At 38.1% G+C, this 12,208-nt stretch overlaps 2 protein-coding genes across 2 annotated transcripts; one reads left to right on the top strand and one right to left on the bottom strand.

The window, feature by feature from the left end:
- The first annotated feature begins 1,389 nt into the window (after positions 1–1,389).
- On the top strand, positions 1,390–2,322 carry LOC116638486 (olfactory receptor 2G3-like). The gene has a single exon (XM_032414494.1). It carries the CDS (start codon positions 1,390–1,392, stop codon positions 2,320–2,322), a length of 933 nt encoding a protein of 310 aa, XP_032270385.1.
- An 8,723-nt stretch (positions 2,323–11,045) lies between these two features.
- On the bottom strand, positions 11,046–11,969 carry LOC116638108 (olfactory receptor 1019; the record flags this gene model as incomplete). The annotated part of the gene is made up of 1 exon (XM_032413820.1): positions 11,046–11,969. A coding segment is annotated over exon 1 (924 nt), but the record flags the coding sequence as incomplete, so codon positions are not given.
- Positions 11,970–12,208: the final 239 nt, after the last annotated feature.

Genomic DNA, 12,208 nt, shown 5'->3' with positions numbered 1-12,208 from the left:
GCCCTTTAAAAGGTATTACATGCAAATTGATATTATTTGAGAAAGGATGTGTTGCTTAAAGTAGTCTTTTTCATGACCCACAACTACTTGGTTCTTAAACGTCTTCCTGATAAGCTCCCCCATGCTCTCAGGGATGGGGCTGTTTCCTTCATCACAACTTTCCACTGGACCATAAGCTCTGAGACTGTTGAAAATGTCTGTTGTGTTTGCCAGTGTATACCCAGCATCTGGTACACACTAGATTATCATAAAGATGTTTTTGAAAGAAAGAATGAAAAAGAAAGAAGACACAAAAAGGATGAAGAAATGGGCAAATGAATGATTGTCAGCTTCTTTGGGCTGCTGTAATAGTGCTTACCTCTAGGACTCTTCCTTACCCCATATCTGTCTTAAGTCACTACTTTTAATCTGCTCATGGATGCAAGTCAGTTAACTGAACATGCTAACTCAGCACATAAGTAAATTTAGGGTAAGTAGGCACAGGATCAGGGCCAAGGAGTTCTCAATGAATAGACCTGGTAACCTTAACTTGTCTGGATCTTTTTTATTAATATTTCTCTGAAACAATTTTTATTAGAGAAATGAATTATAGATAAATGTAGTATCACTGTACATTAGTAGAAATATAAATAATATGTGTTATTTTTGGATTATTTCCTCATGTAGACATTGTCTTAAATTCTTTATTCACATTATTTAATGTAATCTGAAAAAAATTTATTCCCCATTATTCTATCAACTATTCCCATTCTATGGATGATGAAACTACCCAAGACCCCACAGGATGAAAATGGTGAAGCTGATAGAACTGGCCATTAATGTGACCCATGACTGGTTTTGTTGGTAGTGTGTGCAGTCTTTGTTCTTTAGGATATCAGGGTGTCCAAGCATGAAAAGGTTGCATCAGAGTGATACAGAAAAGCACAGGTTGCCGTTCCTGCCTTTACTTTTAGGTTAGTACATGAAGTAATGCCCTTCACTGTTTTTTACTTAAGTTCTACATCATATGCTGCTCTATTATTAGGTGTGGAGCAAAGACATAATCGGATCTTTTTAAAGAGGTGAGCCATGAGTAAAGCTTTGAAGAATGAAGAATGAATTGGTTTGGACAGATTATGAACAACCAAAAAAGCATACCCTTGGAGAAAAGTCAAGAATATCTGCTTAACTCAATCAGCAATTGAATGTGAAATTCTCAATCTCGTCAAGATAATATGCCCTCCAAAAGTAGAAGAAAGGCTTTCCATTTATAATACAACTCAGATACTCAGGATGTAATTTCAGATCAAGACTTCTCTTTGCTTTCTTATTTATGTCTTGAGTTTCCAACACTGTGCTATCGATATAGGACATTTGATGTTTGCCTTCAGGTGGATGGGTGGCTGAAAAATGAATATGATAAAAACAAACTTCACCGTGACTGAATTTGTGTTCCTGGGGCTCTCATCTCAGCCAAAGATGCAGCTCATTCTTTTTATTATGTTCTTGTTCTTTTATTTATTAACAGTGGTGGGGAATATTATAATTATCACTATTATCCAGATAGAACCTCGCCTCCAAATGCCCATGTACTTCTTCCTCACTAATTTATCCTTTCTGGATATCTGCTACACATCCACTAATGTCCCACAAATGCTGTCCAACATGATGGGAAAAAAGACCATCCCATTCTCTAGCTGTGCTACTCAGATGTACTTCTCTCTCTCCTTTGGAATGATTGAGTGTGTTCTCCTTGGGGTCATGGCTTATGACAGATATGTAGCCATTTGCCATCCTCTCCATTATACTATCATTATGAACCAAAGCATCTGTGTCCAATTGGCAGCCATTTCTTGGTCCAGTAGCTTCCTGAGTTCCATGGTTATCAATGTCCTCACCTTGAGTTTGCCCTACTGTGGGCCCAATGTCCTGAATCACTTTTTTTGTGAGGTCCCTTCCATCTTGAGGTTGGCTTGCACTGACACCTCATTTACTGAGCTGGTTGTTTTTATCTTCAGTATCATCATTGTCTTCATCCCTTTTCTCCTCATTGTTGTTTCCTACGCCCGAATCCTTCTATCAGTTCTCAGGATACGGTCAGCCTTTGGGAGGCATAAAGCACTGTCCACCTGTGCCTCCCACCTGACAGTGGTGGTCTTATTCTATGGAACTGCCATTTTCATGTACATGAGACCCCAGTCAAAGTCCTCCAGGGCTGGGGGCAAGATCATTGCGGTGTTCTACACTGTGATCACACCCATGCTCAACCCCTTGATCTACAGCCTAAGGAACCAGGATGTGAAAGGAGCTTTAAGGAGAGCTATTGCAAAGCAGAGGACATGAAGTATCTTAATGGGACACTAAAGTTAATTGTTAATCTATGATAACTGACTTCTGAATATGAAGTGAGACCATACATAAGACCTTGGACAGTCAATGTTTCTCTTGCTATTCATAAAGGACACATAAATCCAGCTGCAAACTCAACAGGAAACATATATGCCCCAAGGACAAATGGTGGCTTTAATGTGTGAAAACAACTCCCTTTATTGAGTGACTATTTGCTTACTCCCTGAGAAATCTTGGTTCTCTAAAATCATAGACTATCTGAAATTAATTGCTTGAAATTATAACCATAAGATGAAAAATCTTATTCCAATCTGAAGGATCTAAAACATCTTCATATAGAGAAACATTCTAAATTTTTAACTCAAGTAGAGAACTTCAGATAAGGGTTTTTGGATGTAACATTTCACATCTGTCTTAATTTTGTAGTTTACAAGGAAACAAGACTGCATCTACTTTGTGGTTGAGACCAATTTTTGAACCCTTTACATATAGCCCTGTTTTGCAACAAATCTGTCCAAATATTGCTTCATTTAAATTTCATTCAGCAGCCAGACCATGCAGGGCTGAGATGCCTGTGTTAGGAGTAAATATTTATTCTTAGTAAAATGTAAGTATTATAAGGAAGGTGATATGACACAACTTACGTTTTTGAAAGGTTTTCTGGTTGCTGTGTGGAATATATATATATATATATCTCACAAGTTTATGGAAATGAATATTTCTTGTGTTTTAAAGCTTTTCAACCAGTGGTATACTTATTTTTTATTTTTTTTTAAATTTTATTTATTTACTTGAGAGAGAGAATGAGAGAGAAAGCATGAGAGTAGGGAGGATCAGAGGGAGAAGCAGACTTGCTGCTGAGCAAGGAGCCCAATGTGGGACTTGATCCTGGGACTCCAGGATCATGAACTGAGCCAAAGGCAGTCGCTTAACCAACTGAGCCACCCAGGCGCCCCTCAACCAGTGGTATCTTTAAAAAGAATTATTTTTTGAATTAAGAGAATAGAAAAAATAATTTAGCGTTATTATACTTAATAAGCCTAAATATGGCCTTTGATTAACATGTTATTAAGTTAGATACCCTATTTCTAAAATTTTCTCACTTGTTGTTTTATAATTTAGAATAAAATAAAAAGAGTGTAATTCACTTTCACAGATATTCAACAACTAAAATGCCACCATTTCTTCCACTTAAATGTGAAGGTCATATGCAATCAGTAAATGAAGCATTTCTGATGGAGTATAGGTAAAGTGGACTTCATTGGTTTAAAATTGACTTAAAAAGTAAAAAGCAAAATCACTAACCAACTAGTCAAATTCATTACATAGCAGGGCACTTTTCTTCTATATTTGCCTTAATATACAAATGACTTTATATATCATGTATTTGCTTAATACATGGATGAGGATTAGAAACATATACTTCTTTTTTTTTTAAGATTTTATTTATTTATTTGACAGAGAGAGACACAGTGAGAGAGGGAACACAAGCAGGGCGAGTGGGAGAGGGAGAAGCAGGCTTTCAGCAGAGCAGGGAGCCCGATGCCGGGCTCGATCCCAGGACCCTGGGATCATGACCTGAGCTGAAGGCAGAAGCTTAACGACTGAGCCACCCAGGCGCCCCAGAAACATATACGTCTAATCAACTTTCTTCTGAACAATTTAAAGGGAAAAGTAACATTTAAAATTCTCTCAGGTACTATCAAATAAGAAATACATATTTAGTTGGCTATTTGTGAATTAAAAACATTAAATTAATTTTGAAGAAGGGACATGAAATGCCTGAAGGTACAACAAATGGGAAGTTTATTTTTTGTTTTGCAAAAATTACTAATCCATCTTACCGCTCAGCTCTGTAAATGAGTGAATTAGTTAAAAATGCATAAAAAAATTGCAAAACCATTCTCATGGGTGGGGCGGGGGGGGACACATAGCCAGAATATGTAAACAAATGGAAGTAAATATTTTTGCATATTTTTTCTAAAAATATTTAGACCAATTGCTTGGCCTAATTGATTCATTCTGACTAGTTTGTTTTGATCAGTAATTTGGAGTTGGGTGAATGAAGAATAATAATGCAATCCAAACAGCTCATGCCCTATCCTAGTGCCTAGCTAGAACTTTTCTTCTTTTCTAATTTTTTATTTAAATTCAATTTAGTTAACATATACTGTATTATTAGTTTCAGGGGTAGAATTTAGTGATTCATCAGTTGCATACAATACCCAGTTACCCCATCCCCCCACCCGGCAACCCTCCCGTAACCCTGAATTTGTTTCCCATCCAGCTAGACCTTTTCAAGCAAGCTTTCTTCCTTTCATAGGCTTGCTTCTTTTGACAGAAAAGGAAAATGTAACACTTAAAGACATTTAACTGATAATTCTATGTACTATATGTTATGATCATAGCTAGAACAAACAACAATTAATTTTAAGATTAACACAAATAATGGTGAATTCAGCAATTATTGGTCCTTCACAACATCAAATGTCCTATTAAATTATTTCCTTCCTACATTTGTTCGGGATTATGGTAATGAGATGACAGCATAGCTAGGATAAGTACTAACTAGCACTTTGTTCGTACTGAAATAAAATTAAAGCCTAGAGTAAACAAAATAATTAGAGAATGGATTGTTGCCATGAACTACATTTTCTCAGTGCTTGACTAATCAGTATTATTGTGTATTATAAGAGATCACATTTGGAACAAGAATAATGAAGTTATAATTTCACGGTTTTAATTTAGCTATGTTACTATGAAGAAGTCATTCCATTTCTGTGAACCTCATTTCCTTCATTTACAAAGTAAGATTGTTGTTGGATTAGATCATCTTTAAGTATCAATCAACCATGTCTCTATCTATATCTAGCTATCTCTGTTCTCTCTGAATAGATTTATTATAAATTTGTTACCAAATTTATATATCATAAACTTGTCAGAATTTCTTCTGAAATGGCTTTAGTTTCACTTTTTGGATTTGGTTGATTTATTTTAAGGATAATAATGCAGTTGAAAGATTTTAATGTCATTACCATAGGTATAGAGGATATAATACAAACTTATAATATGTCATGTTACCAGCTTTCTCAATAAGCATCTTTTCCCTTAAAGTGAAAAACATTAGTTTTGTATTCCAGTCAGTAAGTATGAGGATTGTAAAATACTGAATGGGAAGAAAGTCATGGGGAAATTGATCATTCCTCCTCGATACCATTCTTTCAGCATGATCTGAAAGCTGACCTGTTTCTTTTATATCATCTCCTATTTTGCATCTTTCCCTCACTTCCTTAAGATATAGTGACTCGTCCAGCCCATCTGATCTTGCAAAGATTCAGCTTACTATGGTCATAAGCAAATGTGAAACTTTCAACGAATGCCTCAGAATACAATCCTGACTAATCAATCTAATCAAATCATCAGACTGAATATAGCCACAAACCAGACCTTTATACAGTTTTCCAAATTCTGATTATGCCTGTCACTTTCTTTAAGTTTGCACATTTCCCTATTTTATAGAACACTGGACTAAGAATTGGAAAAATTTGTTCCAATTCCAGCTCTACTACTTATAAGCCAAGAGCCCATCAGCATGCCATTTAAACTTTTATAACTCTGGTTTCATCAACTTAAAATATAGGGCCAATAATGTTGTCCTATATATTTCAAGATATTTTATGTATTCTTAGTCGGTTTCCCAAGGCCCAGAGTTGGGACTAGGTTCTGGTGGTTCTTTAGTCCAGGAAGGCATGGTCATTCATTTGTTCAATGAGCATTTATTACTCACTTATTATATCCCAGGACTTGAGGACAAAAAATAAGACTACCTTAAAGTTTCACAGTCCACCAAGGAAGCCTTTATATCAAAAGAGTATGTACCCAGTACTTCTCTAGAACAGAGGAAAGCTGTGATGATTGATTTGTGACATAAAACAGTATTTTCTAGATGGGTTAGTGGCCTTTAAAGCATAGGACTGGCATTAGCAAAAGTATACAAAGGGAAAGATTTCATGGTATCCTTGAGTTCAATGTGACTTGAACTTCTGAGAAGTGGGATGTGGAAGGAGATGGCTGGGATGAAGCCAAAAATGTCGTATTTCAGATGTCATGTGTGGATGCCATTCATAGTGCGCATTCTCTCAGCATCTCCAGTATCCTAGAACCAGGTCTGATGAAGAGGTTAGTTCTTCTCATTAACACTCAATCAAACAGAGTTAAACACACAGATCCCAGTACAGCTGCTTCCAGAGCCCTCACGTGGCTGCACGTTTTTGCAGTGCATGGAGCTCTGAGAAGCAGTTGAGCCAACAAATAGTTCATCTCACGCCTTTCTTTTCATAAGCTTGTTTTTCCTTCAGTGTATATTATGACCTCATTATTGCTATGGGGCAACTCAGGTACATCTTTTATAGTGTCTGCTTTTGAGACATTTACACATGTACGTGCATAACTATAATATCCACACACACAGTCATAAAAAAAGTTATAAATTAAAGGTTGCTGTTCAAAACAGTGGGGTTTTTTTAGCAATCCAGTAGCTCAGAGAGCGCATTTCAAGGAGTGGTGTTGGAGCTGGTCCTTGAAAGAAGAGAGGAATTTGCATGTTCTGAGATATGGAGCTGGGACTATTAAAGAAGCACAGAGTGGAGAGGAGAAGGAATTTGGAAGGATACAGAGGTAGAAAAATCGGAGGGCCACTAAAGAAATAGTTTTGCAGGAGAATCTGTTGCACAAAGAGAGCCAGAAGGAATAATACCAGAGAGGTGGTTTAAGGGTGACAGCCTGGAATGCCAAGCAAAGGACTTTGGCAATATTATAGCTCCTGAGTTAAGAGGGATAACTATGGGAAACTATGGGATAGATAAGGAATCTCAGTCCCTAGTTATTCTAGGTATTCTCTCTAAGGCAGAGACTGAAGGCAGGGATTTCTGCTTGGATTCCTCCCCTGGGAGAAGACTAGATATAAAGCTAAATATAAGAATTTTATCCAAGCTCCATTAAGAAGATCACACCATCTTAGGTCACCAAACTTTCTGAAGTTGCCAGAATCTACTTGAATTTATCAACCTAGAGGGCAGGTTATTATACTGGTTTCCCCAAAGTTTGCTTTGTTGATGGATAAGGGACAGAATGGATGAGAACAAAGATGAATCTTCTCTTGAATCCACAAGTGATATACTCCCTACTCCCCAAGCAATAAATTCCCATTTCCTAAATTAGTGTCTGATCTTGACCTACATTCCAGCTTCACCACCCAGGCAAAATGGTCCATGGAAATGTCCCCCGGTTTCCAATCTCTTTGCCTTTGTTCACTATGTTTTTTTCTTCTGCCAGTCCCTACTACATTTGCTTCCCTCTTTAATTTCTGGGCTCTGCTTCCCAAAATAACTCACATGCTCCCTTCTCCATAAAAATTCCCTGATCTCCCAAGAAGAAATGCTGCCTTTCAGGTCTGAGTCTCCAAAGCACATTGTCTGCAATTCTCTTTTGGCAATTTTTACCCCTGTAGTACAAGACATTTGCATTTACTTTATCTCCTATGGATGTCAAATCCATGAAACCGGGATATATATATAATATATATATTGTCCACCAAGTCTTAAGCACAGACTGTTTAAAAAAAATCTCTGCTAAGTTTACATAACTTGAAAGTGGAAGGAGAAGAATTTAATCTCAGCTTTATCTCATTCTGACATTGCCCCTCTTAACCACTTCTGCATCAATTTTGGCTTTTCAAAGCTCCCAGTAGAATGAGTACCAAGTCTTTGTTGGTTAAAGAAAATACCCGCTCATGTGATTTTTGCAGTCTATTATAGAGAATATGATTGACATATTTACCTTTGTTATGATTTTTATCACTGGACAAAGTAATGTTTGGAAGAGCATTCAGGCCTTTTCAAACATAAGGCATTTATTTATCACTTATTTGAGCAAACTAATAGGATTGATAAGGTATAAATACTAGTGCTCATTTTATTGATGAAAGGACTGAGGTGCAGAGACATTAGGGGATTTATCTGATATAATTATTGCTGGGAGTGGGATGAAGACTAAGATGACTCAACTTCTTTTTTTTTTTTTTAAGATTTTATTTAAATTTATTTGTCAAAGAGAGAGAGAGAATGAGAGAGAGAGAGCACAAGCAGGGGGAGTGGCAGGCAGAGGGAGAAGTAGACTCCCTGCTGATCAGGGACCCTGATGCGGAACTCGATCCCAGGACCCGGGGATCATGACCTGAGCCAAAGGCAGACACTTAACCAACTGAGCCACCCAGGCGTCCCATAAGGTGACCCAACTTCTACCCATCTTTCTCTGGCCATTGTAAATTGATATGCATACCTTCACCACCAATTACATGGAAAAAAAAAAAAGATTCCTCACTATATTGCATCACATTGATAGCAGAATCATAGATATTTTAGATATAAATGAAAGGAAAATAGAAGCAACTAATGTTTATTAATTATCTTTTATGTGACAGATTCTTTACAGAGATCACAGCACATCCTTTGAAAAATGTTAGAAAGTAAGCATTATTATTCTCATTTAATAGATGAAGAAACTAAGTCTGATAGAGATTAAGTAACTTGCCTATAGTCACAGAGCAAGAAAATAGCAGAACCTACATGAGGGCTTCTTTCTAAATAGTCTAAAGCCTGAATATTTGCCATTATTAGAGTGGCAAGCATAGCCCTTGGGTCAGTTTTTGATTCTATCATTAACTTTGGATACAACAATCAATTAAGAAAAAAAGTTGTCCTCCAGTAAGAGGGTCACTGAATAGAGATGCAAAATGGGACTCAAAGGTCTTCCTGATTCTAAAACAACTACTCTTTCAATAATAATGTATACTTGGTTTACATTATAGTAGTTAATGTAGTTAATGAGATAGGAAAGCTCCATTTTCTTATTTTTCACACATCATGTAGATTTGCACATTAGATTATATAAAAAAAAAGTCACTGAAGGCTGACTCTCTGGACTGTTTCTGGACTGCCAGCTCTACATCTGTCCATTAGTTGCTGTACTTTCTTCATAATGTGACACCGGAAATATGTTTTTAGAAATTCATGATATGACTGTGCAATTTTGCACCAGGTAAATTTCATCTCATGTATAATGATACCCATTAGAAAGCCTGGTAAATCCTGGGTCTTTTATCCCTAAAACTCTTTTGTGCCTTTCACAATGAATGGGGACATTATACACTTTAGGATAATTCTTGTGTTTCCCTGACCTTTGCCTATATTGCACTGGGGGAAAGGGGGAGATAGGAACATTATTGCTTGGAAGTATTTTACTGATGGTGTGATGGAATTTTAGCATATCTGAGAAAAACTTACCTTTCCCTCATCTCAGTCTGCCCCCTTTACCTGCTGCTGATACCTGACACTCTTGTTTTTTAATTCAAGATTTGTAGCCTTGAGAACATGCAGAGAGGAATTTGTCTCCTTTATTGTCAGTAATCGATACCTCAGGGTTAATGAAACTGTTCTTGGATAAGGGCCTGGGAATAATGGTGGAAAGCATGAAGAGTGCCAGTGCCCTAGGAAAAGGCTAGGGTTTAACTAATATTAGAAGAGAGGGAGAGGGGATACCTGGGTGGCTCAGTTGGTTAAGCATCTGCCTTCGACTCATGTCATGATCTCAGGGTCCTGGGATCGAGCCCTGCGTCGGGCTCCCTGTTCAGTGAGGAGTGTGCTTCTCTCTCTCCCTCTGCCACTCCTCCTGCTTATGCTCTCTCTCTCTCTCTAATAAATAAATAAAATTTTAAAAAAGGTAGTATAGAAAAGAGGGAGAGAAAGGCATAGGGGATTTGGGATGGGAGGAGTAGGACACTAATCCTACAGACATTACAATCTGGCTAAAATTGGCCTCAGGGATTGATCCAAATTGTATCTTTCTTAGGATCCCAGAGTCCCTGGGCTTCCCTGAAGGCTAAAATGATATCAGTATATGAAGTTAACAAAACCCAGATGCCCACCTCTTTTGAATATTAGGCAGAGGAGACGAAAGAGATCCAGTCATTATTAGGTGAAACCAACCACTAGACCACCCAGTTAGCAGCAGAGCCTCAGTCTGCAGCTCTTATTCTTGGGCTTTGCATAGCTCATGATTTGACCATTGGTGGCCACAGTTTCAGAGAGATAGTACAGTAACTGGAAACACAACAAACTCTTCATTGGCAAATGCATGTCTTATGTTTGTATCCTCTAGAACCTGCCACATATGTAGCACTTAGAAGTTTTTGCTGAATATATGAATGGATAGCTCCTGGGCTAAGTTAGGGCATCTCTCATACCAGCTCCATTCCCCACATATTTAACTACATTTCTCTGACTTGCTTTTAGAGTAAGTCATTTGGATCTGTCATTCCTCATGATCTGGAAAAAATATACTTTAGGGTGATTGGCTATTTATTTTTCCTTTCGAGTTTTGTCTCCATTTCTAAGCAACAGGTGAGCCAAAGTCAAGTAAAAAACAAATGCATCTAGCTCAGCATACTTTTCAAAAATATTAATTTATATTTCCTTCATATCAGAGTGTTAAGAGCTATAGAAAACCCTACAGAATTTAAGATTGACATGGCAAGTAGATGGTGGCTGAGTAGTGTTTATTAGAAAATTATCTACATTTTCTATCTCCTGCCACTGCCCTTTGACCACTATCATTTACCTGTGGTAATTAGAAATTTTCATGTTTTGTTACTCTTGACATTTTTTTCCAATTATTTTTTTGAAAGCAGCTTTCATGTCCTTGTTCCGTAAACCGTAGATCAAGGGATTCAGCATGGGAATGATAACAGTGTAGAACACAGAGGCCCACTTGTCTTGGTCCAGGGAGTAGCTGGATGTTGGCCTCAGGTACATAAACATGATTGTGCCATAAAAAAGGGTGACACCAGTAAGGTGAGACCCACAGGTGGAGAAAGCCTTAAGGCGGCCTTCAGCGGAGTGCATTCTGATGATTGCAATGAGGATGAAAGCGTAGGAGATGAAGATGATGAGGATGGTGCTGAATTCAATGAAGCCACACAGACTAAACAGCAAGATCTCGCTGATGTAGGTGTCTGAGCAAGAGAGGGCCAAGAGAGGTGGGATTTCACAGAAGAAGTGGTTGATAATATTGGAACCACAGTAACTCAAACTGAAGGTGAGGGAAGTGTGGGCCACTAAACTCACCAGGCCGGCCAGGTAAGAGCCCAGCATGAGAGCCAAGCAGACTCGCTTGGACATGAGAGTGCTATAGTGGAGGGGTCGGCAGATGGCCACGAAACGGTCATAGGCCATGACAGCCAGGACATAGCACTCTGCATCCACAAAACCTACGAAGAAAGCAAACTGGGTGGCACAGCTAGAGAAGAAGATGACTTTGTGCTCTGTTAAGAAGTCAGCCAACATCCTGGGGGCAATGGCTGAGGAGTAGCCCAGGTCAACAAAAGAGAGGTTGCAGAGGAAAAAGTACATGGGTGTGTGAAGGTGAGTGTCTGTTATGATCAGGATAATCATACCAATGTTCCCTACTACGTTGACCAGGAAGACCAAGAGGAAGACCACAAAGAAGATGATCTGCAGCTGAGGGTCTTGAGTGATGCCCATAAAGATGAACTCTGTCACCACTGAGTGGTTTTCTTTATCCATCTTTTCAATTTTATGTGTGCCTGGATTTGGTTTATTGTTTGAAATGATTTTTAAAAATCTTCCCAGAAGTCAGATTCTATTAACCATAGGGTAACTCAAATGACTGTAATGAAAATGATGGGTATGTGTCTTCTCCAGGTGCCCAGTCAAAATAGAAGATGTTAGCATCTTGGGGATGGCAAATTCTGCTTCTCCATAGACCTTGGTGCTCTGGGGCAATTTATCACATGCAATCAAGT

The sequence above is a fragment of the Phoca vitulina genome, unplaced genomic scaffold (genome assembly GCF_004348235.1).
Source record: "Phoca vitulina isolate PV1807 unplaced genomic scaffold, GSC_HSeal_1.0 scaffold16, whole genome shotgun sequence".
NCBI classification, from domain to species: Eukaryota; Metazoa; Chordata; class Mammalia; order Carnivora; family Phocidae; genus Phoca; species Phoca vitulina.
Note: the sequence above shows the minus strand (reverse complement) of the source record. Positions and strands in the feature narration are given on the sequence as shown.

Excerpts from the sequence above, each read along its gene's own strand:
- LOC116638486 (XM_032414494.1), top strand. The coding sequence starts at position 1,390 with ATGAATATGATAAAAACAAACTTCACCGTGACTGAATTTGTGTTCCTG.